The sequence below is a fragment of the Protomyctophum parallelum genome (assembly GCF_964188405.1).
Source record: "Protomyctophum parallelum genome assembly, chromosome: 1".
Classification (NCBI taxonomy): Eukaryota; Metazoa; Chordata; class Actinopteri; order Myctophiformes; family Myctophidae; genus Protomyctophum; species Protomyctophum parallelum.
Genome location: NC_139697.1, coordinates 17,614,596 through 17,641,742, shown reverse-complemented (window position 1 = coordinate 17,641,742; position 27,147 = coordinate 17,614,596). Strand labels below are relative to the sequence as shown.

Below are 27,147 nucleotides of genomic sequence, written 5' to 3'. Positions count from 1 at the left end.
ATTATTAGATTTATTTTATTCATGAAATATTTTGAGAAATGTTGGGAGTTTTTAATCCTACCATAAATGTGCCACGTCTCTGTCTGCGTGTGTACGGTTGTAATGCACGTAACTCGAGAACCGCTTGACCCACTGACTTCACATTCGACACACACGTTCCACACCCCCGCAGGGAGGGCAGTGCCCGGTATCGAGTCGGTCAGACCCACGGTTCTCCAGAACCAGCATAAAAGGCTCTGGTCAGGCTCTGCCAGTGGGCCCTAAGCCTCTGGCCTAATTAGCCCAAGTGCCCTCACCTGTGCAATTTCCAGCCTCTGCCTCAGCCAATTGATTGCCATGGCAACCCCCACACCTGCCAATTGATTACTTAACCAGTCCACTTTTCACAGTCAGTTGGCACTCTTCACACACAGGCAGACAGGCAGATACAGAGATCTCCATGTGGGACACAGACAGACAGACAGTTAAAACGGGTGCTATGACAAGTTGACAACGGATATTATTAGGTTCCCAAGTTGCATCGTTCCCAAGTAGGCCGGTAGCTGACAGGCACGTACAGGTCTAGTAGATAAAATGTAAAGATTTGTTTTTCTTTACACTTAATTAATCTATATAGGAAACAGTTGGCTGAAAACCGAATACCCGAATATGATTAATATTATATATCTTTTTTCCTACCATTGCTGTCATGGTCGTACCTGTAAGCTACCTGATTTATGACTTAACTTAAATAATAATCACTATTATGGGTCCATAAAACATTTATTCAGCTCTTTTGAATGCATTGATTGCATACACTATTCGGTGATATATTTTCTGCCTATTCAGGCTGAAACCGAATAGGCCCTAGGCCGCGCGTCGAATATTTTGATTAATTCATTAATTCATTTGTTTAATTAATTAATAAGATTAATAAATTAAGATTAATTTGTATTATTGCTATTGGAGACACTGGGGGGACACTGGGGAGGCACTGGGAAGACACTGGGGAGGCACTGGGGAGGCACTGGGGAGGCACTCAGGGGAACACTGGGGAGACACTGGGGAGGCACTGTGAAGGCACTGAGGGGACACTGGGGAGGCACTCAGGGAGGCACTGGGGAGGCACTCAGGGAGGCACTGGGGAGACACTGGGGAGGCACTGGGGAGACACTGGGGAGGCACTCAGAGAGACACTGGGGAGGCACTCAGGGGAACACTGGGGAGGCACTGGGGAGGCACTCAGGGGAACACTGGGGAGACACTGGGGAGACACTGGGGAGGCACTGAGGGGACACTGGGGAGGCACTCAGGGAGGCACTGGGGAGGCACTCAGGGAGGCACTGGGGAGACACTGGGGAGGCACTGGGGAGACACTGGGGAGGCACTCAGGGAGGCACTCAGGGAGGCACTGGGGAGGCACTCAGGGAGACACTGGGGAGGCACTGGGGAGGCACTCAAAGGACACTGGGGAGGCACTGGGCAGACACTGGGGAGGCACTGGGGAGAAACTGCAGCCACTGGGGAGACATTGGGGAGGCACTGGGGAGACACTGGGGAGGCACTCAGGGGGACACTGGGGAGGAACTCAGGGGGACACTGGGAGGCACTGGGGAGACACTGGGGAGGCACTCAGGGGGACACTGGGGAGGCACTGGGGATAAACTGCAGCCACTGGGGAGACATTGGGGAGGCACTGGGGAGACACTGGGGCGGCACTCAGGGGGACACTGGGGAGGCACTGGGCAGACACTGCAGGGCAGACACTGGGGTGGCACTTGGGGAGGCACTGAGGAGGTACTGGACATTTCATATCACACACACCCCATAATTCACTAGCCCCCTCAAAAAAAAAAAAAAGATTATTATTATTATTATTTTTTTTTGGCAGCTTGGCATGGCGCGATTTATTTCAAGCATGGTGCAGCGCCATGCCAACAACATTGTGCAGGAAACCCTGCGTCCACAGGTGTTTCTCTCTTACGCATTGACGTCTGATACACAAACGTTTTGTGTTTTCCAAAATGTTGAGAATTGCTTTCCCATAGAAATGTAGCAATGTAAGTCTGCTGTGATTGGAACCCAACGCCCGCCGGGCTACAGACAATGCCACGCACCACTTGACTTGACCCACTTACTTCCAGATAGAAGGGTGCTGTTTTGTGCTGGGAAAAAAAAGTACTCGCATGTTTTACTTCAGTAAAAGTATCAATACTACTCTCTTTTTCTTTTACAAGTAGAAGTCCGGAATTCAAAATCTACTGAGTAAAAGTACGAAAGTATCGGCATCAAAATGTACTTAACCCATTTATTCCGTCTCGATACATTTTGGACTATCTTATTTTAGAGTAGACCTGAGGACGATTCTACAAATGTCTTTTAAATCCTGACGGTTTTCTGTCAATGTTTCTATGTCAGTGGTTCTCAAACTATTTCATGTCAAGGACTCCTAGAATGATATGTAATTGGCCGCTGACACCATCTCAAAATATGTTGCTCCAGTGACCTCCCCAAGAAGCAAAGATTTGAGTTAAAAACGTTCTGCTCTGAAAGAGTATATATTCACATTTTCAGGATTTTTAAAAAATAGCAGACCTGCTTGTAGATCTGCTATCTTTCAATAGCTAAAGCATAACATAATGCTTAAAACACCAAAAGGGGTTCCCGCCCAGAATGGGTTAAAGTACCAAAAGTACTAAGTATGCAGAATATCCTCCTTCAAGTGTACAATACTTACGATAAATGTACTCCTTAGTTTACTTTCCTCCACTGCACCGGGGGGGAGGGAGGAGGAATGGCTTCTCTTTGCAAACGGGGTTAGTGTTACAGATATGCATTTCTCTGTGTTTTTTTTGTCTGAACTCATCCTTTTCATACAACATACACTAGCTGACCTTTTCGTTTAATACTCTCACAGACCCTCAGGTCGGTCGCCAACTTGGTGTAAATGCTGACGGATTCTGATGTACTACAGTGAATGCAACTGTACACTTGGGCTATAGTCTGTGTTTCCCCTAGTCGACTTGGAAACTGATTGTGTGGGGGGGAGGGGGAGAGTGTTCTTTTGCGGTTATTCAGTATTTTAGCCGTGACGTGAGCACGAGAGATACTTCCGGGTCCTACTTTTGTGTCCCCGTAGAGTTATGCTGTGACCCTCCGTCGGACTAAATCTGAGACGAAAACAACCACGAAAGTCACATTTTACAGCTTTCCTCGCAACAACAAAGCTGCTGCTCTCCCAAATCTGGCTGTGACAGGCCGTCTGGCCCCACACTGGATACTGTCGCCATTTTATTTCTTTGTGTCAACTAAATCCTCATGAATGCAAACTAGATTCAACATACTCAATATGCCCCCGAAATATTGTACTGAGCAAATAGACTGTTACCACCTTCAATAATACTGATAATAATAGTCTTTATTGTCTCCACATCATATTTCTTTTGTCATGGACAGTACACTTGTACAAAACATTAATAATTCTACTCGAGTTGGAAGCATTAAGACCCATTTTAACCCTCAATGGCTTTCTTTCTGAAAAATAACGTCATTGTGAAAAGATTCACACGTTTAGATATTCTATTTACAATGAGATGTGGACGGGAGCTGGTGCCACTTGGACCCGGACGTAACGTAGCACTACAAAATGACGTCTGACTTAAATTCTGAATAGTCGATACTGTAGGTCAGTGGTTCCCAAAGTGGAGTCCTTGAGGGAATTCCAGGGGGTCCCCCCAGCTAAATGAGAGTCTGGAACCAAATGGACCCTTATGGGTCTGTAACTCTGAGACTGTACAAATGGAGCTGGAGCGAAGGGGGACTTTTTTATCCCAGGCCGGTACATACCAAAGACTATAAAAATGCGACCCAATGCCTCCCTGCTTAGCACCCAGCATCAAAGGGTTGCATTGGGGGGGCAAATCTACTAATCAAAAGTTTCCCGGCTGCAGCTCACCGCACCTTGGTTGCGGCTCACTGCTCCAAGAGATGGGTCAAATGCAGAGAACAAATTTCACTGTGGTAACGTGTTACAATTACAAATCGTATGACTTTGACTTTTGACTCCCCGATATCACAGCGGGGAGGACAGGAGGCGTGAGTGAACTCCACGTTGTGTCTGCCAAAGCCAGCTAGGCCAGTGGTTCCCAAGGGGTACATGAGGGAGTTCCAGGAAGTCCCCAGCTAAATAATAGTTTGTACACACTCAGAGTTAAAGTAACTTTGGGGGGGGGGGCAATTACATATATTTTTGGGGGTCCTTGACATGGAACATGCTTGAGAACGCCTAACATCAGAAAACTGTCAGAATTTAGAAGACATTTGTAGAATCGTCCTCGGGTCTAAAATGGGTTAACTTGTTAACGGGGAAGTTCTCATTAATGTGTGCGACTTCTGCTCGGGTGCAATTGAAAATGCACACCGGGGAGGTTATTTTTTTAATCGAACTGCACAACTGAGGAGTTAACTTTTTACCCCCTCAAATCCATCCTTTTTTTTTCTCGTATGTGTCTTGTCAAGAGAGACACAAAACGGTCCATCTGCCTGGCTCAGCGTTGTGGTGAACGGCTCCATTCACTGCTGCATATCAATGATGTAAATAGGTTTTCAATGTGATGAGTCCCGGGATGCAGGGACGGTCTTTTATAGGCGGTTCACACTGAGAGACGGTCTGAATCCGTGTCATTGGAACAGTTTCCGAATACGGTTTCCTGGTCCCCGGTGGCCATGATTCACATTGCCCGAGATTCAACAGCAGCACCCGAGTACACTTGCATAACACACTTTAATCCTCCAGATGGCGGTGTGCTTGATGGCTGGCGCGCACGGTCAGTCTTTCGTCTAAGATAATTGTTGACGCTAAAGATTAGCTTGCATGGAGCTAACAAGCAAACTTTGCTGCTGTAGTTGCCACGGTGGGGGAATCCATCTCTTTATCTTTTTTAACTCGGCTGTTGGGTCTTTTTGTTTGTTTTTATAATATATAATACTCTCATACGGCAGCGGCTGTTGCTGCTTTCTCCACTCGGGGGTTCTGCTCGAGGACTGTGGAGGCAGTGGAGGAGCAGCATGCTAGTACTGCTGTGGCTAGCAGCCTGCACTGTGTCTGTGCCGGACTGCCGGTCTGTGCACTGCTGGATGGAACAAAGTACTGGAGTGGCGTAGCCTACTGGAATGGAGTGCTTGGATCGCTGTAGTCTGATATCTGATCCCTGGATTGGATCGTGGCATCCCTAGAGGGAACGTTGGCCAAAACATGGCTGTGCTTTTGTAAAGGTTGTAGATTTGCAGCTTTGAGATTTGCAGCTCAACAAAAGCTAATCCATGCTAATGTATGACGGAGTACTTTATTAATGTCTTAACGTCATTAATGTCAGGAAATCTTTAACCCATTCTGGACGGGAACGCCTTTTGGTGTTTTACGCATTATGTTATACGTTAGCTATTGAAAAATGGTAGTAGATCTGCTATTTTTGGAAAAATCATGAAAATGTGGCGCAAAACTTTGAATATTATATTCTTTCAGAGAGAACGTTTTTAACTCAAATCTTTGCTTCTGGGGGAGGGTCCCTGGAACAACATAATATTTTCAGATGGGGGTCGGCGGCCAATTACATATAACTTGTGGGTTGTCCTTGACATGAAATATTGAGCACCACCGATACAGAAAACGGTCAGGATTCAGAAGACATTTTCTTTTTTTTTCTACGTCGGGCCTAATAAATAGATTAATAACATCTGTCCTCTCTTCTCTCCCCAGCAGCAGCCAGGTCTGATCAGCAGAGTGACGGACACGGTGAAGAGCATCGTCCCCTCGTGGCTACAGCGATACTTCAACGGCGGGGAGGGGGCCGACGGCACGGAGCAGACCCCGCCCCTCCCCCCTCCTCCCCCCAACGGCGGCAGCGGCCAAGAGGAGGAGGAGGGACCGCCTCCCGTCGACGGGCGGGACTCCCCGGAGCCCAGCGCCACTCACACAGGTGAGACAGGTGAGGCCGTCACGATGTCATCATGACAAACCACTCACACAGGTGAGACGGGTCAGGTCATCATGATGTCATCATGACAAACCACTCACACAGGTGAGAAGGGTCAGGTCATCATGATGTCATCATGACAAACCACTCACACAGGTGAGACGGGTCAGGTCATCATGATGTCGTCATGACAAACCACTCACACAGGTGAGACGGGTCAGGTCATCATGATGTCATCATGACAAACCACTCACACAGGTGAGAAGGGTCAGGTCATCATGATGTCATCATGACAAACCACTCACACAGGTGAGACGGGTCAGGCATCATGATGTCGTCATGACAAACCACTCACACAGGTGAGACAGGTGAGCCCGTCACGATGTCATTATGACAAACCACTCACACAGGTGAGACGGGTCAGGTCATCATGATGTCATCATGACAAACCACTCACACAGGTGAGACGGGTCAGGTCATCATGATGTCGTCATGACAAACCACTCACACAGGTGAGACAGGTGAGGTCATCATGATGTCATCATGACAAACCACTCACACAGGTGAGAAGGGTCAGGTCATCATGATGTCATCATGACAAACCACTCACACAGGTGAGACGGGTCAGGCATCATGATGTCGTCATGACAAACCACTCACACAGGTGAGACAGGTGAGCCCGTCACGATGTCATCATGACAAACCACTCACACAGGTGAGACGGGTCAGGTCATCATGATGTCATCATGACAAACCACTCACACAGGTGAGACGGGTCAGGTCATCATGATGTCGTCATGACAAACCACTCACACAGGTGAGACAGGTGAGGTCATCACGATGTCGTCATGACAAACCTCTCACACAGGTGAGACGGGTCAGGTCATCATGATGTCGTCATGACAAACCACTCACACAGGTGAGACGGGTCAGGTCATCATGATGTCGTCATGACAAACCACTCACACAGGTGAGACGGGTCAGGTCATCATGATGTCGTCATGACAAACCACTCACACAGGTGAGACGGGTCAGGTCATCATGACAAACCACTCACACAGGTGAGACGGGTCAGGTCGTCATGACAAACCACTCACACAGGTGAGACGGGTCAGGTCATCATGACAAACCACTCACAGGTGAGACGGGTCAGGTCATGACAAACCACTCACACAGGTGAGACGGGTCAGGTCATGACAAACCACTCACACAGGTGAGACGGGTCAGGTCATGACAAACCACTCACACAGGTGAGACGGGTCAGGTCATGACAAACCACTCACACAGGTGAGACAGGTGAGGCCATCATGACAAACCTAGTTACCCGGGGTAATTGGTCCTTTGCCACCTGCCTGGGCACCAAGGCTGTGGAATGCCCTGCCGCCTAGCCTAAGCTATGGCGACTTAAAACTAAGACTTAAATATATTGACAATTTCGTCAACATAATAAATCGAGACTAAAGTGTTTGGGAAGGACTAGTGGAGAAGAGCTCCAGAAGAACTAAAAGTCAAGTAATTTTATGTGTTGCAGTCTGAAAATAACAGATGTTAAGTGCGACGCGTTGTGAGCTTGTTGACTGGATATTTTCAGCATGCAAAATCAGCCATTACGACACCATCATGGCCAGAGACATGTTTGTCGCATTTAGCAGACGCTCTTAACACTATCGGCGCCGGGACTTCTTTCAAAATAGAAGCTCGGGGTGCTGGGCAGATATGGCAGCTTTTACTCTGGGGGGCTTCCGTTCCGTACAAAAACCGGGGAGGCATAATATTGCTTGCTTACCTTACTATGATTATGATCGAGTCTCTCTAGAAGTGTCAATATTCCGGTCAGAAATGACACAAGTATATCCATCTGGTCAAAACCACGGAGAGCTCCCTAGATTCCGCGTGGCGAGCCTTTCTTTCTGAGTGCTAAACGGGGAAGGGAAGGGCAGCGTGCATGCACAAAAAGCAAGGAGTACATTGCAGAAGGATAGGCCAACCCCCGGATTTCTTTTCTCCCAGTTTGATATCAATGAAAAAGCGCTAGGACGTGTGTACACGTAGTCGCACTCAGTCGGTTGGGTTAGCTATGGCTTTTCCACACATCGTACGCTCTAAATGTGTTGACCCATTCTGGGCGGGAACCCCTTTTGCTTGTAGGTCTGCTATTTTTCAAAAAAATAGTGAAAATGTGGTGCAAATCTTTGAATATATATTCTTTCTGTGAAAACTCAACTCAAATCTTTGCTTCTGGGAGGGTGTCCCTGGAACAACATATTTTCAGATGGGGGTCGGCGGGCCAATAATACAATTTTTGGGGTCCTTGACATGAAATATTTAGCACCACTGATATAGAAACATAGGTATTTCAGAAAACTGTCCCGATTTGGAAGCCATTTTTTAAGAATCGTCCTAAATGGGTTAATCCACTGAACTAACGTATCTTTCTCTCTCTCTCTCTCTCTCTCTCCCCCTCCCTCCAGAGCCTTCGACCAGTAGGGCGTCTCTAAACTTCCAGGACGGCGCTCTCTCTCGGCCGCCTCTGAACCGCTCCCACCACCACCACCACCTCCACTTCCCCCCGCTGGACGCCTCCTCCCCCGTCCCCGTCCCCCCCAGCAGCCTCTTCTCCCTGCCCTCCACCTCGGCCGGGGCCCACCACCCCGGGGGGCCCTTCTCCCACGGCTTCTCCCTGCCCTCCACGCCCCCCGGGGGCCCCGGGGTCTTCTCCACGGGCTTCTCCCTGGTCAAGGAGATCAAAGACAACCTGTCGCAGCACGAGGACGACAACATCTCCACCACCAGCGGGTTCTCCTCCCGGGCATCCGAGAAAGGTACCGTACCACCGGGGATCGAACCCTGACCCTCCGACAACGGTTACCGTATCGGGGATTAAACCCTGAAGGCCTATTCATAGTCCAGTTTTGGGTGAAGAGGTGACCACCGTAACGGTGCTTAGTAAAAACAGATCCGTTTTGGGTGAGCGGTGAGTCTCTTACCACCGCAGCTCAGTGACGTCATGTTGTATTTTTGTAAAAACAGAGAGGTGTGTTTGGGTGAGCGGTGAGTCTCTTACCACCGCGGCTCAGTGACGTCATGTTGTAGTTTTAGTAAAAACAGAGAGGTGGGTTTGGGTGAGCGGTGAGTCTCTTACCACCGCGGCTCAGTGACGTCATGTTGTAGTTTTAGTAAAAACAGGTTTGGGTGAGCGGTGAGACTCTTACTACCGTGGCTAGGCGACAGCGACATCATGTTGTAGTTTTCGGTGGTCAACCTCTTCACCGAAAACTGGTCCCCACAAATTATATTTAATTGGCCGCCCTCCCCCAGAAGAAAAGATTTGAGTGAAAAACGTTCGCTCTGAATTAATATATATTCAACGATTTGCACTACATTTTCACAGGTTTTTCAAAAATAGCAGACCTACAAGTTCGTAGCTGTAGGTCTGCTATTTTTCAATAGCTAAAGTATAACAATGCTTAAAACACCTTGTGTCTTTAAATGAGACAGTATTGTCTACCAGTTGTCTTGTCTGAAGTTGTTGGACTTTTGAGATCCAAAATGTTTGAGAGCCACTGGTGTAGGCAATTACACCTGGTTTACTGTTGAGGTTCAATAAATATTATATTGAAGTGCAATACATATATTGAAGTTTATTTCTCCCTCATGGCAAAAGGTTATGTGTAAGTTGTAACTTGTAAGTAAGTACCTGTCTATGCTGTTCTACTCTATGCACCTTGTGAAACCTGCTCCCAAAAACAATCCAAATTCTTAGACATATTACAACTTTTTTTTACGCAAATAGTTACTTTTCCTACTAACTAGTTACTTTTACAATAGAGTAATTCAGTTACTAACTCAGTTACTTTTTTGGAGAAGTAACTAGTAACTATAACTAATTACTTTTTTAAAGTAACACTCCCAACACTGGTCAATATTGAACCTCATATTGAGCTTGTGGATCTGCTATACTTTTGATGCTTTTGTGTGATGCTGTTAAATTCACACACGTTTATTTTGCCATTTTTGCAATTGACTTGGATGCCACATGATTTCACGGGTGGGGATTGTACGTACACGCAAAGCCACTCCAAAACATTAGTTTCTTATCTAAATATAAAGTAATTATAGTATGGCTTAGTGTCATTTTAATAGCTTCAAGCATATTTAGCTGGTTATCGGGATAAGCTCATGAATCACAATTGCTTTGCCCAGAATCAGATCTGAATCCTTGTCCCACTCAACATGGTCTCGCGTGGCCAGACGATTGCCTCCCACAATGTTCAAAATGCTTCCGTCGTACAGTCTGGAGCAACGGAAGCTCTGATCATGAGTGAAATATAAATGCTTCTGTCGTATAGTCTGGAGCAACGGAAGCTCTGTTCATGAGTGAAATATATTTATGCTTCCGTCGTACAGTCTGGAGCAACGGAAGCTCTGATCATGAGTGAAATATAAATGCTTCTGTCGTATAGTCTGGAGCAACGGAAGCTCTGTTCATGAGTGAAATATATTTATGCTTCCGTCGTACAGTCTGGAGCAACGGAAGCTCTGATCATGAGTGAAATATAAATGCTTCCGTCATACAGTCTGGAGCAACGGAAGCTCTGATCATGAGTGAAATATAAATGCTAATTAATGTTTGTCTCCACAGACGTTCCCACCACGTCCAAGACAGCGTCCATCCCCCAGCTGTGGTCTCCAGAGGCGGACAGAAGCCAGCAGCAGCACCAGGCCCAGTCCAGCCTGAAGAAACCCTCCTTCAACCTGTCTGTGTTCGGAACCTCTTCTAATGTGAGCATCTCTCTCCCTCCACCACATCAACTAGGGGTGTCAAAAAAACCCGATTCGAACTAGAATCGCGATTCCCGTTATGAATGATTAAATTTTTTAATTTATATTTTTCTGGTTAGTTACTCGAGTTTTCACTACATGGTGTTTGTGATATGAAATGTAAGCTTACCCTAATCACAGTCATTTTTAAGTTACTGTAGTATAGTCTCTTGGCTGGAGTAGATTGTGATGAAATCCTATGTATTGAATCGAGAATCATTTTGAATAGAGAATAGTTTTGAATCTGGAAAAGAAATTAAGAAGAAAAAAAAGTTTTTGGATTTGAGAATCGAGTTGAATCGAATCGTGACCCCAAGAATCGGAATCGAATCGTGGGACACCCAAAGATTCACAGCCCTAACATCAACCATACAACGTTAACCGAAATCTTCAAACCCCTCATCTCTTTCAACCCCTTTTTTTTTTGTCAGTTCGCCTTTCGGCTACCGTATGCCCCGCTCTGCACTCAAATTCACTTCACCACTTTTCAACCTATCTTCATATAATAGGTCCTCACTAATAATCATGAAAAAATGGCACGATTATTTTCTACTCGGTCTGTGTCTCATAGGACGGCTGTGGGCAGTTCAGAAACCGTCTTCCAGTGACATCATCATTAGCCAGATTTCTTTTTAAACAAGATTTTTTTTACAAAAATATTTATATTTTCATTATCGTGAGAACGATGGCTTCCATTTTCGCATTGCAACTTTTCAGGACTAGAAAGCCTGCAGTTTCTAATAACTTGTATTCCCCATCGATGATGTCACTGGAAGACGGTTTCTGAACTGCCCACAGCCCTCCTATGAGAGACAGACCGAGTAGAAAAAAATTGCACCTTTTTTTTCATGATTATTAGTGAGGACCTATTATATGAAGATAGGTTGAAAAGTGGTGAAGTGGTCCTTTAACGTTGAAACCGGAGGAGAAAACCCTTTTCTCCTGAAAAGCTGGAATTTGTGCGATGGCAGTCTCTCAGTCAAATCTGGTCACATACGGAGGACACCTCAAAACGTCGTCCAGAACTCATCGCGCGGCGCTATAAAGCCCAACACACACACCGGCTATGAACGCCGCGCGTCAAAACAGCCGCCTCCGTTATTTTCAATGAACCTATCGCACACCGGCGGCGTCAGACGTGCGCTGGCGCGCGTTCACGCCTCGCCTGACGCTCCGATGCGCTGCTGTTCTATTTTCCAGGCGTTGTCGCGCGGCCTCCATCCGGGAATCCGTGGGCGTGGCTGGCCAGCCGCGCGGTAGCGCGCCGTGTCCCGTGGGTGTTGCTGTGCGGCAATACTGTGCCGCGTCGCTGCGCACCTGCTTCACAGACGGTGTGTGTTGGGCTTAACGTGTTTCTCACGTACCTCTTACCCCCCCTCCCCCCAGGCGTCGTCGTTGAACAGCACAGTGCTGAACTCCAGCCGGCTGGGGGACTCTCCCTTCTACCCAGGGAAGACCACCTACGGTGGGGCGTCTGCGTCCAGGAGCGCCCGGCAGCCCCGTCCCAGCACACCTTACCAGGTGAGTCAATCTAAAATGCGCCACGTTTCTCTGTACAGTCTTGTAAGTAGTCCAAACTAGCCCATTTAGGCCCGACGTCGAAATAAATAAATGAGAGAATATATATTCAAAGATTTGTGCCACATTTTTCAAAAATAGCACCGTAGCACGCCACCCAGTGCCATGCTACGAGCTTGTAGATCTGATATTTATTGTTTAAAATGTGGCGCAAATATTTTTAGTTACATTCTTTCAGAGCGAACATTTATTAAGTCAATTTTTTTGTTTTGACTTCGAAATAAATAAATAAGTCTTCTAAATCCTGTCAATGGTGCTCAATATTTCACGTCAAGGACCCCCAGAAACTATATGTGTTTGGCCACCAGAGTTGGGGTCCGTTACTCATAAAAGTAATACACTACATATTACATATTACTTTTGAAAAAAGTAATGCCTTACATTTCTTTATTACTCCCTGGAGAAAGTAACTACCGGTAGTTACATTACTCGTTACATTACTTTTGCGTTACTCCATAAAATCGTATACAGAATGGAATTGTGGACAAAATCTTATCCTACGACAACAACATAATATTTAGTTTGGGGTCTGTGAGACCAAATCTCATCAAATGGTGGTCCATGGCTAAAATGCAGAATACATACTGGACCTTGATATGAAAATGGTTGAAAACCACTGTACCACGTGGTTCTAGGCAATTATTAACTTTCCCAATATATATTCAAATAAAATAATGAGACTGAGATAAATCAGTAGCCTATATGTTCACAGTGCTTTAGGATCCCTTTCTTTATGATGTGGAGTCCCCTGCTCCATTGCTCATTAAATGTAGTTTTTCATTTCGGCATATTTGGTTTATTTATCTCTGCATTAACTAACTAGTGATTTTGAGAGCACACGTTCTACAACAAACAAACAGACCCTCCCACTGGCAGTGTTGCTAGGTTTTAGAAGAGAAACAAGCAGCCATGTCTATGACAACAAGCCCAAAAGAAGCCTGACTGGGCTATTACAAAACAAGCCCAAAGTCGCTTATAATAAGCGGACATGGCATCACCCCAACGCCTGCTCTGTCTCTGTGACAGTGGGAGACTGGGACCTTGCTGTGCAGCGGAAAAGTGCAGCGGAGATTTTAATACCGAGACGACGTAAATGATAGTTATGACAAAGCACTGTACTCTATATCACAAAAAAACGGACAATGATGTGTCCGGCCAGAGGTTGAGTTGGGAGGAGGACAGGTGGGTCTAAAACCGGACGTCTGGCCACCCTACGAGTCCACGACAGTAACGAAAAATGCTGTGCTGCTGATGATCTGACACCGGTTTGACATGTTCTAGTCCGTACTGCGTACTGCGTTGCCAGCGCACCATTAGTGTTCATGTTCAACTCATCTCCATTGTGTGCATTATTCTACAAAGCAACACTGCTGAAAGCATCCACATGACGCAAGTAACGAGGCGCTGCAGCGACCAGTAACTGTAGTGTGATTATCAAATTTGGAGGAGTAGTGTCGTTATATTACTCGTTATCGACCAAAGTAGTGTCGTTACAGTAACGAGATTTTCCGTTACTCGTTACACTCAACTCTGTTGGCCACCGACCCACATCTGAAAACATGAAGCAAAGATTTGAGTTAAAAACGTTCGCTCTGAAAGAATATACAGTATATTCAAAGATTTGTTCACGATTTAAAAAAAAATGGCTCATAGCGTGGCTATGAGCTTGTAGATCTGCTATTTTCCAATAGCTAAATTATAACATAATTCTTAAAACACCAAAAGGGGTTCCCGTCCAGAGTGTGTGTGTGTGTGTAGGTAGAAGTTGAACAGTTTTCTTTCTTTTTTGTCTTTTTTTCCGCAGGCCCCCGTGAGGCGTCAGATCAGAGCCAAGCCGGCTGCGGCCCAGCCCTGTGGGGTGACCAGCGCCACCGCCAAACGCATCCTCCAATCGCTGGAGAGGATGTCGTCCCCGCTTGCGGTAAGAGACACGCGCACACCAGTGTTGTTTTCGTCAACTAAAACTAAGATGAAAAATGTCCGTCGACTACCTTTTTCCACTGACGGAAACTAAATGAAAACTAAGCTATGATGACTAAAACTAAGCTAAATTTATTGAAAATGTCTTCAACTATACTAAAATGCTAGGAAGGGACTAGTGGACAAGTCATTTTACACTTGGTTACATGCTGAAAGTAGCAGATCTACAAGCACATGCGATGTGCTTGTAGATCAGCTATTTTCAGCAAGTATAAAAACAGTCGGCATCAAGGCCCTCCAAAATGCATTTTAGTCGACTAAATCACCTGTAGATTTAGTCGACTAAAATCTTATCTTATTAAAACTATTCAAGAAACTATGTCTAAAACTAAAATCAAAATTTGCTGCCAAAACAACACTGATGTAATCCTAAATGTTAAAATCACATTCAACCATATTCCTTATTCACCATATTCAAACATTTGATCCGTTTCTCAAACACACACACACACACACACACACACACACGCACACACGCACGCACGCGCACACGCTCGCTGTAGATGAAATTACAAGAAGCATGACTGAACTTAATTTAGAAATGATTAATCTGTTGCCGGTGTTTTCATACTTGTGCCATCGCGTCTTCATCTCGCTGCTCATGTTTACGTGTCACATATGTTTTCTGAGCCCCTTTTTGTCGTTCTCAGGATGCTAAGAGAATCCCCTCGGCAGCCTCCTCTCCCCTGTCCACAGTAAGTCTTTAACCCATTTAAAGTCCTGACACTTTTCTGAAAACCTCATTTTTCTATGTCAGTCGTTATCAAACATTGTGCCACATTTTCACGATTTCTAAAAAATGGCACATACGATAGCTAACGCATAATGTAATGCTTAAAACACCAAAAGGGGTTCCCTTCCAGGATGGGTTAATTTTTTGACAAAAAAGAAAAAAGTGTAACATCTTACCTTGCTTATTGTAAGTCGCTCTGGATGAGAGCGTATGATAAATGCCTAAATTGTAACAATGTCACACTTTTAAAAAAAGTGCATTTTTACGACAGCATTTTTGCTTTTGGGTTTCTCTGCAGTCACTGGATGGCACAAACCTAGACCGTTCACATTACCAAGTCAAACGGAAACGGGTGAGTCTACCATAACTAACTTCCTGTAACCACGTGGTCGTTTGTTCCTATCCTCTCCTGTTGTTCCTCTCCTATCCTCTCCTGTTGTTCCTCTCCTATCCTCTGCTGTTGTTCCTATCCTCTGCTGTTGTTCCTATCCTCTCCTGTTGTTCCTCTCCTCTCCTATCCTCTCCTGTGTGACACTCATGACGTTGGTTTTGTCGCTCACCTGCTATAAAGCTCGTTATGCCAATTAATTCCTCCTCACACACACGTGTGTGTGTGTGTTGTCACTGCTGTTATGTCATGTATCCTATGCCAGTCAGTGAGGAGCCCCCACCAGGAGGACGTAGAGCCTTTGTCGTCCTCCTCCCGCCCAGCGCTCCCCTCTGACAGGTTATATAATAACATAGATGCCTTATTGGCAGCTGCAGTTAATTGGAGCGACCTCATTCGCCGCTGCAGTTAATTGGAGCGACCTCATTGGCGGCTGCAGTTAATTGGAGTGACCTGTATCGCACTATAAGGCAAGTCAAGCGACAGTGCTGAAAGCACGCTGCGTTGCTGCCACGAAGCTTGGCAAGCTTCCGCGTGCGTCACAGAAGCTCCTCTTGGGACACAGACGCCCCTAGGTGCTTCGTGTGTGTGTGTGTGTGTGTGTGTGTGTGTGTGTGTGTGTGTGTGTGTGTGTGTGTGTGTGTGTGTCTGCCACCCGATCGCTCCCCGTCTGCTATTTCAGGCACATGTCACCGCCTTGTGAGGACGGAGAGAGAGTTATAAATTAAACATTGAGTCTGGTCTGAATGTGATTCAGAGCCACAGGGCGCTGTAAAAGCCCGTTGGGAGAACGCGCAATCTACTCAGGGAGGGGTAGAGTCTCGAGGAGTAGCCTGGGGAAGCATTCCTGTTTGGGTTCCTGATCCGGTCAGGAGCGGATGATATCATTACATGTTGTAGTCATTGTTTTGTAGTCATCAGGATGATATCGTTACGTCATCCTGTAGTCATTGTTTTGTAGTCATCAGGATGATATCGCTACGTCATGTTGTAGTCATTGTTTTGTAGTCGTCAGGATGATATCGTTACGTCATGTTGTAGTCATTGTTTTGTAGTCATCAGGATGATATCGCTACGCCATGTTTTAGTCATTGTTTTGAAGTCATCAGGATGATATCGCTACGTCATGATGTAGTCATTGTTTTGTAGTCATCAGGATGATATTGCTACGTCATGTTGTAGTCATCGGGATGATATCGCTACGTCATGTTTTAGTCATTGTTTTGGTCATTGTTTTGTAGTCATCAGGATTATATCGTTACGTCATGTTGTAATATTGTTTTGTAGTCATCAGGATGATACTGCTACATCATGTTGTAGTCATTGTTTTGTAGTCATCAGGATGATATCGTTACGTCATGTTGTAGTATTGTTTTGTAGTCATCAGGATGATATCGCTACGTCATGTTGTAGTCATTGTTTTGTAGTCATCAGGATGATATCGCTACGTCATGTTGTAGTCATTGTTTTGTAGTCATCAGGATGATATCGTTACGTCATGTTGTAGTCATTGTTTCTTAGTCATCAGGATGATATCGCTACGTCATGTTGTAGTCATTGTTTCGTAGTCATCAGGATGATATCGTTACGTCATGTTGTAGTCATTGTTTTGTAGTCATCAGGATGATATCGCTACGTCATGTTTTAGTCAATGTTTTGTAGTCATCAGGATGATATCGTTATGTCATGTTGTAGTCATTGTTTTGTAGTCATCAGGATGATATCACTACGTCATGTTGTAGTCATTGTTTTGTAGTCATCAGGATGGTATCGCTACGTCATGTTGTAGTCATTGTTTTGTAGTCATCAGGATGATATCGTTACGTCATGTTGTCATTGTTTTGTAGTCGTCAGGATGATATCGCTACGTCATGTTGTAGTCATTGTTTTGTAGTCATCAGGATGATATCGTTACGTCATGTTGTAGTCATTGTTTTGTAGTCATCAGGATGCTATTGTTACGTCATGTTGTAGTCATTGTTTCGTAGTCATCAGGATGATATCGCTACGTCATGTTGTAGTCATTGTTTTGTAGTCATCAGGATGATATCGTTACGTCATGTTGTAGTCATTGTTTTGTAGTCATCAGGATGATATTGTTACGTCATGTTGTAGTCATTGTTTCTTAGTCATCAGGATGATATCGCTACGTCATGTTGCAGTCATTGTTTCGTAGTCATCAGGATGATATCGTTACGTCATGTTGTAGTCATTGTTTTGTAGTCATCAGGATGATATCGCTACGTCATGTTTTAGTCAATGTTTTGTAGTCATCAGGATGATATCGTTATGTCATGTTGTAGTCATTGTTTTGTAGTCATCAGGATGATTTCGCTACGTCATGTTGTAGTCATTGTTTTGTAGTCATCAGGATGGTATCGCTACGTCATGTTGTAGTCATTGTTTTGTAGTCGTCAGGATGATATCGTTACGTCATGTTGTCATTGTTTTGTAGTCGTCAGGATGATATCGCTACGTCATGTAGTCATTGTTTTGTAGTCATCAGGATGATATCGTTACGTCATGTTGTAGTCATTGTTTTGTAGTCATCTGGATGCTATCGTTACGTCATGTTGTAGTCATTGTTTCGTAGTCATCAGGATGATATCGCTACGTCATGTTGTAGTCATTGTTTCGTAGTCATCAGGATGATATTGTTACGTCATGTTGTAGTCATTGTTTCGTAGTCATCAGGATGATATCGTTACGTCATGTTGTAGTCATTGTTTTGTAGTCATCAGGATGATATCGTTACGTCATGTTGTAGTCATTGTTTTGTAGTCATCAGGATGATATCGTTACGTCATGTTGTAGTCATTGTTTTGTAGTCATCAGGATGATATCGCTACGTCATGTTTTAGTCAATGTTTTGTAGTCATCAGGATGATATCGTTATGTCAAGTTGTAGTCATTGTTTTGTAGTCATCAGGATGATATGTGTGCGTGTGCACGTGCACACGCACACACAGCCTGTAGACGTGGTGAACAGCCATGTCATTGTACGCGTCCCACAGCACTTGCTGCGGCCCGTCTCCTGTCACTCACTATGAGATTCCCGCCTGTTGCAGGCCCAGCCGACAGGGTTCTGTCAGGTCAGGGAACAGCTGTGTGTGTGTGTGTGTGTGTGTGTGTGTGTGTGTGTGTGTGTGTGTGTGTGTGTGTGTGTGTGTGTGTGTGTGTGTGTGTGTGTGTGTGTGTGTGTGTGTGTGTGTGTGTGTGTGTGTGTGTGTGTGTGTGTGTGTGTGTGTGTGTGTGTGTGTGTGTGTGTATTATTATTCACTTAAACCCTATATACATTTTGGCCAACGCATTGTGAGCTTGTAGATCTGCTTATAGATTATTCCATTTTGAATTCTGGCTCTTTGACTTGTGTGTTTCTATGTTGCTGTACTGAAGCTTTCACTTCATTAAACCATGTCGGTGTATTCTCCACCCCTGGTTAAACGGTGCAGCAGTGAGTTAACAGTCGTCTCTCCAGCTGTGACAGCTGCCTCTTCCAGTCCACGACAATGAGCTGTTGAACACCGAACAGCCACGAGCTTCAGATTCACACCAGCTGCTGCTTCACTCTGGCTCAGGAGCACTGTTGATTTCGTCGACTAAGACGAATTGTTTTCGACTACATTTGTTTTTCACTGAAGAAAACTAAATGGAAACTAAACGAAAACTAAGCTATGACGACTAAGACTAATTATATTGACAATTTCGTCAAATAAAAACTAGACTAAAATGTTAGGAAGGGACTAGTGGACAAGAGATCCAGTAGAAGTGATTTTACACTTGGTTGCATGCTGAAAATAGCAGATCTACAAGCTCACGTGTCGCGGCGTGACGCGCTGTGTAAAAACAGTCATTACGACGGCATTGAGGCCCGCCAAAATACATTTTAGTCGACTAAATCAACAGTAGATTTAGTCGACTAAAATCTTATGACATCGACTGAAACTAGCCTAAGACTAAAACTTTCCAGGTGACTAAAATGTGACTAAAACTAAATGGAAACTGTTCAAGAGACCACGACTAAAACTAAAATCAAAACGTGCCGCCAAAAACAACACTGCTCAGGAGGTAGAGGGCAGCTTCGGCTAAACACCAGCTGCTGCTTCATGCCGCGTCTTATTGCACTGGCTCAGGAGGTAGACGGGCCGTGATTAGGTTGCCAGTTGGAACCCCGTGAGCTCCCCCAGAGTCAGTGTCGGAAGTGTCCCCTGAGCAAGACTCTGAATTGCTCCCGATGGTGAGCAGGTTGGTGCCTTGCATGGTTTTTCTCTGGCCATCTGTGTGTGTGTGTGTGTGTGTGTGTGAGAGAATGTAATGCACGTCTATGTAAAGCGATTTTTGGATAAATTTACCATTTTTGAGTGGTGCAAGAAATGCTTAAGGTCCACTAATAATCTTTGAAAAAGTCTAAGGTCCGGTCCCATGAGCGCGACACGGGCCACGCAGCGGCCAGCGGAGAGCGGGGCTCTGTGTCTGTTTAGTTCAGTCACACCAAGGCAAGCTTGTACAAATCAGATCCCCTCCCAACCAACCAATAATGGGGTGCAGAGTATGGAAATAAAATGTTTCACAAATATTCCGACAAAGCGACAATAAAGGAATATTTTAAGGCTTAAGAGACAGCAAAGCTCAGGGAACTAGAGATGTTATAACACCCCAGCAACTGTGAAGAAATAGGCGAGTGGCATGTAGCAACAACATGGACGAGGTGCATGCGCGCCTACTGTAGTAGCAATAATGGTGACGTTAGCTTAGCATGTAGCAACACATATGAATGTTGCGTGCGTGCATGAACACGGTGTGTGTGTGTGCGCGTGCGCGCAGTTACGTAAGTGTGTGTGTGTGTGACTGTCAGTGTGTTCTAACCAGGAGTTTAGTAATGTTGGGCTGTTCTGGGATCAGTTGGTTAAACTAGTGGACATAGATTTTTGAGTGTGAACCACTCAAGGTGAACCACTCACACGTGATTTTTTTTTAAATATATATATTAGTGCTGTCAGGCGATTAAAAAATTTAATCGTGATTAATCGCATGATTTGTGTAGTTAATCGCGCGATTAATCGCAATTAATCGCAAAACCTTTTTTGCTTTAAATTCAATGATGAACTGAAAGAAAACGGTGTATTGTAGAGATGCTCCGATCTGGTTTTTTGGGACCGATCACTGGAAGCAGTAACTGCCGATACCGATCACAGCGTTGTGAAATCACACACCTTGCAAACTGTGAGTTTGGTGTCCTTTTCTGACACAGTAAACCAGGGATACTCAAATAGCTGAACATGTGGGCCACATTATGAAAATGGCAAAATGACGTATGAAAAGACAAGTGCAATGTGCATTATTTTATGGCTTGCCCATTTTCTCTTTTTTGAATAATTCTGTGCAATTGGCACATTCAACACAAACTGTTTCCATAAAACAAACTAACATGGGCATCTTCTCTATAAGCAGAATCATGAATAGGCCTATTAAATTTATACAAAAGGAGAAGAGAGAGAGCAATGTGTTTGTGGCTCAAACTTTGTCTAATATTGTTTTAGAGCAGTGGTTCTCAAACATTTTCATGCCAAGAGCAAAGGACCCCAATATCTTTTCAATCTACAAAAATAATCCCAAAATCGCTTATAAACCGCAGATGTGGCAACACTGGCCAGAAACGACCAGTGTTGCTTCTTTTTGGCTTATTTTGTATAGACCTAGGTTGCTTGTTTCTGCCATAGAGTTATACTGGCAACACCTCTAGCTTCTAGCAGCTAGCTGCCGGTCTGTCTCTCTGTGTGTCAGTCCCAGCTCCGTGACTGGGAGATGGGATCATGGGACTGTGGATACTTAAGTTGTCTGGATTATAACTTTCTGTTAAAGTTAAATCAATTTAAAAGTATCACACAACTGAAAAGTATCGCGACTGTAACCGCAAGTTAGAAACGTGTGTGGCTATAACGAGGCACAGCTGTTTACAATGCGATGCAACATCCCGCCTGCCAATCGCTGTGATTTATTTTCTTGCGTTAATGCGATAAATAATTTAGTGCCGTTAATAAGGTGTTGCGTTAATGCATTAATAACGCGTTAACTTTGACAGCATTAATATATATATATATATACATTTTGTGACCCATTTTCCACCCGGTGCCTAAGGTGTAATCCTGTGCGCTACACTCTGTCCGCCAACCTGGGGAGAGCCCCCCGACATGACATTAGACAGACAGAAGTTCCCGCAATAGTCAGACAAGGCGTAGTTTAGACGAGGCAATAGTCCGACACGGGAGACGCGAGAGAGGGGGGAGAGAGAGAGAGAGAGAGGGGGGGGGGGGAGAGGGAGAGCACGTGTGTGTCCGTACACACTGGCGGAACCTGACTCCCAACAGCAGCACCCCCCCCCCGAACGGGAAAAAAAAACATTTACGCAAACAGTTGCTGAGATTGAGCAGGGTGGCAAAAACCTCCATGAAAGTCGAAACTGTACTGTGTTGAAGTAAAGTGTTGAGTGAATGACGTTCACCACGCCTCTCTCTCGCTCTCTCTCTCTCTCTCTTTTGTAACAAAATGACCTGATTTGGAAAGCTGTGGTTTTAATGAAGAGCTTTTAAAAAATCTCTGTCTCTTGTGTCTCTCTCTCCCCAGCTGGAGTGCAGCCCTCTCCCCCCGGTCCAGAGGCTGGTGATCCCAGCGGTGGCCTCGGTGTCCGGGAACCGCTCCGTGTCCTTCAAGCCCTCCCTCACCCCCGGAGGCATCGCCCCCCACCGGACCCCCTCCCTGGACAGGACCCCCTCCCTGACCCCCGGGGGCGTGGCCCTGGACAGGACCCTCAGAGACGCGGTCAGACCCGTACGTCTCAAATCTACCTTACACAATGGGTTAACCCATTTAGACCTGAGGCCGATTCTTAAAAAAAAAAAAAAAAATCTTCTGAAAAACCATTATGTTTCTATGTCAGTGGTTCTCAAACTATTTTATGTCAAGGACCCCCAGAATTATATGCAATTGGCCACCGACTCCCATCTGAAAATATGTAGTTCCAGGAACCCTCCCCCCAGCTAAAACATTAGCTCTGAAAGAATATATATTCAAAGATTTGCGCAACATTTGAATGATTAAAAAAAAAAAAAAAGCAGACCTACAAGCTCGTAGAGTGCCGCGCCACGAGCTTGTAGATCTGCTATTTTTCAATAGCCAAAGTATAACATACTGATTTAAGAGGTTATCGTCATAAATGGGCTAAGAATTCCCCGAAAGTGGATGCTAGGGTTCATGTGGTTAATATGTAATATATATATATATTTTTTTTTTCAGCCCTCAAGACAATCACCCGTCATCCCCGAATCAGAGCCGGGTCCTTCTTTCAGTCTAAGGTATTGTTAGTTTAATTCTTTCTTTCACATTAGGGGGGCGTCATATCCCAGGTCTGTGTGTGTGTGTATGTAATATGTGTATATATATATATATATATATATATATATATATATACACACACACACACATACATGTACCCCGACATATACTCCGTCTATATAATGGTTAATAATAATAATAATAATAAAACTTTATTTGTATAGCACCTTTCATGACATGAAATGCAGCTCAAAGTGCTTTACAGAGCAATGGAAAAAAAGAAAAGCAAGGCAACGACATTAAAAAACAAGCAGTAATGCAATACAGTGAGGACATGCATAACAAAAAATTAAAGATCAATTAAAAGCAATGTTGTAGAAGTGTGTCTTGAGCTGTGCTTTAAAAATGTTTACAGACCTGTACCTGTACTGTACCTTCGTCAGCCTGCCTGACGAAGGTACAGTGGGAGCTTGTTCCATGCCGTCGGCCCGTAGAAGCAAAAAGCTGCTTCCCCGTGTTTTTTAGTTTGTCATTTTTTTAGGCAAAGCGAGCAGGCCAGCAGTGGAAGACCTTAGGGGGCGGTTTGGGACATATTTAGGCAGGCAGTCATGTAGGTAGGAAGGTGCGAGACCATTGAGAGCTTTATACACAAGTAAAATAATTTAAAAATCTATCCTAAAAACAACCGGAAGCCAGTGCAGTGAAGCCAACACTGGAGTAATATGTTCTCTCATCTTAGTTCTAGTTAAAACTCTGGCTGCTGCATTTTGGACAAGTTGTAATCTGTCAGTTGTTTTCTTAGGCAGTCCTGAAAAAAGTGCATTGCAGTAATCAAGCCGAGAAAAAACAAAGGCGTGGTTGAGTCCAACAGCAGCGCTTAATATAGGTTAAAAAATAAAACAATATTGTGCATCTCCAATTCTGAGTAATGGTGATGGCCATGTCTCATCGTGGCTACGTGTGTGCGGCCAGCAACTCACCAACACTGGTGTGCGCCCTTTCCCGTTTTGTCTACCTGAGGTCTTATAAGGCCTTAAAAAGTCTTACATTTTACTTTCCAAATGGTTCAAGAACCCTGTGTCTTATGTTGCGTTCACACAGGGCAGATACAAAGACAGTCTACCATCCATTTTCAATGGAAGCACAGCGACATGAAGATGCAAAGACACAGTCTAGCATTCATTGTCGATGGAAGCCAGCGACATGAAGATGCAAAGACAGTCTACCAGATGCAAAGATGCCTCCGACGTGTGTAGCTGCTGCAAGCTACAGCAGCTACAAATACGTTGAGCTAGTTTCAAGCTGACTGCAAAGACCCCGACTGTCCCTGTGTTCCAAGTGTTGATTTTGTCGACTAAAACCAAGACGAAAAATGTCTGTCGACTACATTTTTCCACTGACGAAAACTAAATGGAAACTAAGCTATGATGACAGAATATACTGACAATTTCGTCAACAAATAAAAAATAGACTAAAATGTTTACGAAGGGACTAGTGGACAAGGGATCCAGTATAAGTAATTTTACACTTAGTTAGAAAATAGCCGACGCGTTGTGAGCTTGTATATCAGCTATTTGTCGATCGTCTATTTTCAGCAAGTGTAAAGCAAAATAAACTAGAATAAAAAAAGATCACTACAGTAGTACAGTAAGTAGTGCATCCCGTGGATGCAGAGGTCGTTGTTTTATTGGCGTCCCTTAAAGGACCACTTTGCCACTTTTCAACCTATCTTCATAAAATAGGTCCTCACTAATAATCATGAAAAAATGGCGCAATTTTGTTTCTACTTGGTCTGTGTCTGTGGGCAGTTCAGAAACCGTCTTCCAGTGACATCATCGATGGGGAATACATGCTAATAAAAACTGCAGGCTTTCTAGTTCTGAAAAGTTGCAATGCGAAAATGGAAGCCATCGTTCTCACGATAATGAAAATCTAAATATTTTTTCAAGAAAAATCTGCCTAATGATGATGTCACTGGAAGACGGTTTCTAAACTGCCCACAGCCGTCCTATGAGACACAGACAAAAAATCGTGCCATTTTTTGCATGATTATTAGTGAGGACCTATTATATGAAGATAGGTTGAAAAGTGGTGAAGTGGTCCTTTAACTATATATAGTTAAGGGGTGTATTAGTTAAGCAATGCAAAATACACCCTAATATCATAATCTCTGCCTTGTGTTGTTGCTCCTCCCGGTTCCGCAGCTCGACCATCTCCGTGGGCCCGGCCTACCCTCTGTCCAGCACGCCCACGGCCAGCAGCGCAGGCTCTGGAGGAGGCAAGATGAAGAGGGAGAGAACCTCCACGCGGCCCTCCTCCAAACGCCCCGACGACCAGGACGTAAGGCCCTCCGTCCGTTTTTACTTCTTGGAATTCTTGGCTCTTTTGACCCATTTTGGACTGAGGTTGATTAAACCCATTTTGACCTGGGAACGATTCTGCAAATGTTTTCTAAATCCTGACTGTTTTCTTGAAAAAGCTATGTTTTTCTATATCAGTCGTTCTCAAACACTTTCATGTCACTTTTCACGATTCTTCAAAAATAGCAGACCTACAAGCTCGTAGTGCGCCACTCGGTGGCGCGCTATGAGCTTGTAGATCTGCTATTTTTCAATAGCTAAAGCATAACATAATGCTAACACCAAAAGGGGTTCCCGCCCAAAATGGGTTAAAAAAAAAGGCTTCTAAATCCTAACATTTTTCTGAAAAACCTCTTGTTTCTATGTCAGTGGTGCTCAACCTTTTTCATGTCAAGGACCCCTAGAATTCTCTCTTATTGGGCCACGGACCCCCATTTGAAAATATGTAGTTCCAGGGACCCCCCCAGAAGCAAATATTTTAGTTAAAAATGTTCGCTCTGAAATATATATTCAATGATTTGCGCCACATTTTAACGGGTTTTTCAAAAATAGCAGACAATAGCAATAGTAGATCTGCTATTTTTCAATAGCTAAATTATAACTAAATTATAACAATGTTTAAAACACCAAAAGGGGTTCCGGCCCAAAATGGGCTAACACTTTCACTACAGAACACGAGTTAATTTACAGAACACGAGTTAATTGAATGTAGAACACTTCCCTCCCGTTCACGAGTTGCCCCGAGTTATGTTTTATTTTGATTTATTTTGATTTATTTTTTTATCCCACGATTTTGTAACGCATTTTTCACCCTTGTGTCAATCATCTAATTTGATCCTGGGCTCTACACACCCTCCACCAACCTAGTCCCCATATATGGGGGACATGGGGAGAGCAACGGACTTGAACTCATGCTTCCTTCATGCCTGAGTGTCCAAGTTGCTCCTTTACACCTGACAGGGGGGAGTTTCCCTGGTTGGATGTAGCGCGTGGAAGGAACACGTTATTCCAACCAGTTCCTTTCCCCTCCATCAGGCGCCCCGGCTGGCCAGGGGGAGGCAGTTATGTTTTCATTGTTTAAGTCATACAGGCAATCCACAGGACAAAGTGAGATAGGAGACGCGTTTTGATGACGTCATCGCGAAAAGGTCTGCCCCCTCTGGCGTGCAAAGGGTTGGATAATATTGGGCAGAGTGAGGAGGGACTGTGTCTTGAATGCTGCCACTGCAGCCCACACGAGTGGCGGTGATACAGTAGGCTTGTATATGATATGAAAACAATCACCCAGGATGAATGGATTAGTATGTAGGGTGGAGGTGTTTTAATGTTTAATTACCATAATGTAAAGCCCACAGCTTAAAGGTGATGGACCGGCCATATAGATTTAGAAGGCCCCCTAGTGGCCGTTACGTTAGCTCAGAGCCTTAGATGCAGGCTCTGCGTTAGCTGTAAAAATCCATAGATTAGCCGCACCGTTGTATAAGCCGCAGGGTTCAAATCATGGGTAAGAAGTTGCGGCTTATATGTTCAAAGGTAACTTTAACCAACTCAGTGGCTGTTCAAAGGTAACTTTAACCAACTCAGTGGCTGTTCAAAGGTAACTTTAACCAACTCAGTGGCTGTTCAAAGGTAACTTTAATCAACTCAGTGGCTGTTCAAAGGTAACTTTAACCAACTCAGTGGCTGTTCAAAGGTAACTTTAACCAACTCAGTGGCTGTTCAAAGGTAACTTTAATCAACTCAGTGGCTGTTCAAAGGTAACTTTAACCAACTCAGTGGCTGTTCAAAGGTAAGTTTAACCAACTCAGTGGCTGTTCAAAGGTAGCCTGGTTAATAAACCAGACCGAATCAGCCATTGGCAAAAGTAAATTGCCTGCCGGCGGATTACGGTCTGGAGAGGCTCAATTGTACGCCCATTTCCTACACCAGAGAAATGGGGCGGCCAATCGGGACACAGTATGCAATATGGGCGGGCTTTGGTACAGTGACTTTCAATGCTTG

The 27,147-nt window shown here is 44.6% G+C and overlaps 1 protein-coding gene across 5 annotated transcripts in view; it reads left to right on the top strand.

The window, feature by feature from the left end:
* Window positions 1-27,147, top strand: part of nup153 (nucleoporin 153) — a 63,053-nt gene that overhangs the window by 12,067 nt on the left and 23,839 nt on the right. For 4 of the 5 annotated variants that reach the window (XM_083779188.1, XM_083779187.1, XM_083779185.1 and 1 more), the window contains exons 2-11: window positions 5,738-5,957; window positions 8,426-8,776; window positions 10,597-10,736; window positions 12,162-12,296; window positions 14,158-14,274; window positions 14,984-15,028; window positions 15,365-15,418; window positions 22,079-22,282; window positions 22,748-22,806; window positions 24,991-25,126. In XM_083779188.1, coding sequence (XP_083635314.1) covers window positions 5,738-5,957; window positions 8,426-8,776; window positions 10,597-10,736; window positions 12,162-12,296; window positions 14,158-14,274; window positions 14,984-15,028; window positions 15,365-15,418; window positions 22,079-22,282; window positions 22,748-22,806; window positions 24,991-25,126 — 1,461 coding nt within the window. The remainder of the gene's footprint in view (window positions 1-5,737; window positions 5,958-8,425; window positions 8,777-10,596; window positions 10,737-12,161; window positions 12,297-14,157; window positions 14,275-14,983; window positions 15,029-15,364; window positions 15,419-22,078; window positions 22,283-22,747; window positions 22,807-24,990; window positions 25,127-27,147) is intronic. The other variant, XM_083779186.1, reaches the window with a different exon arrangement.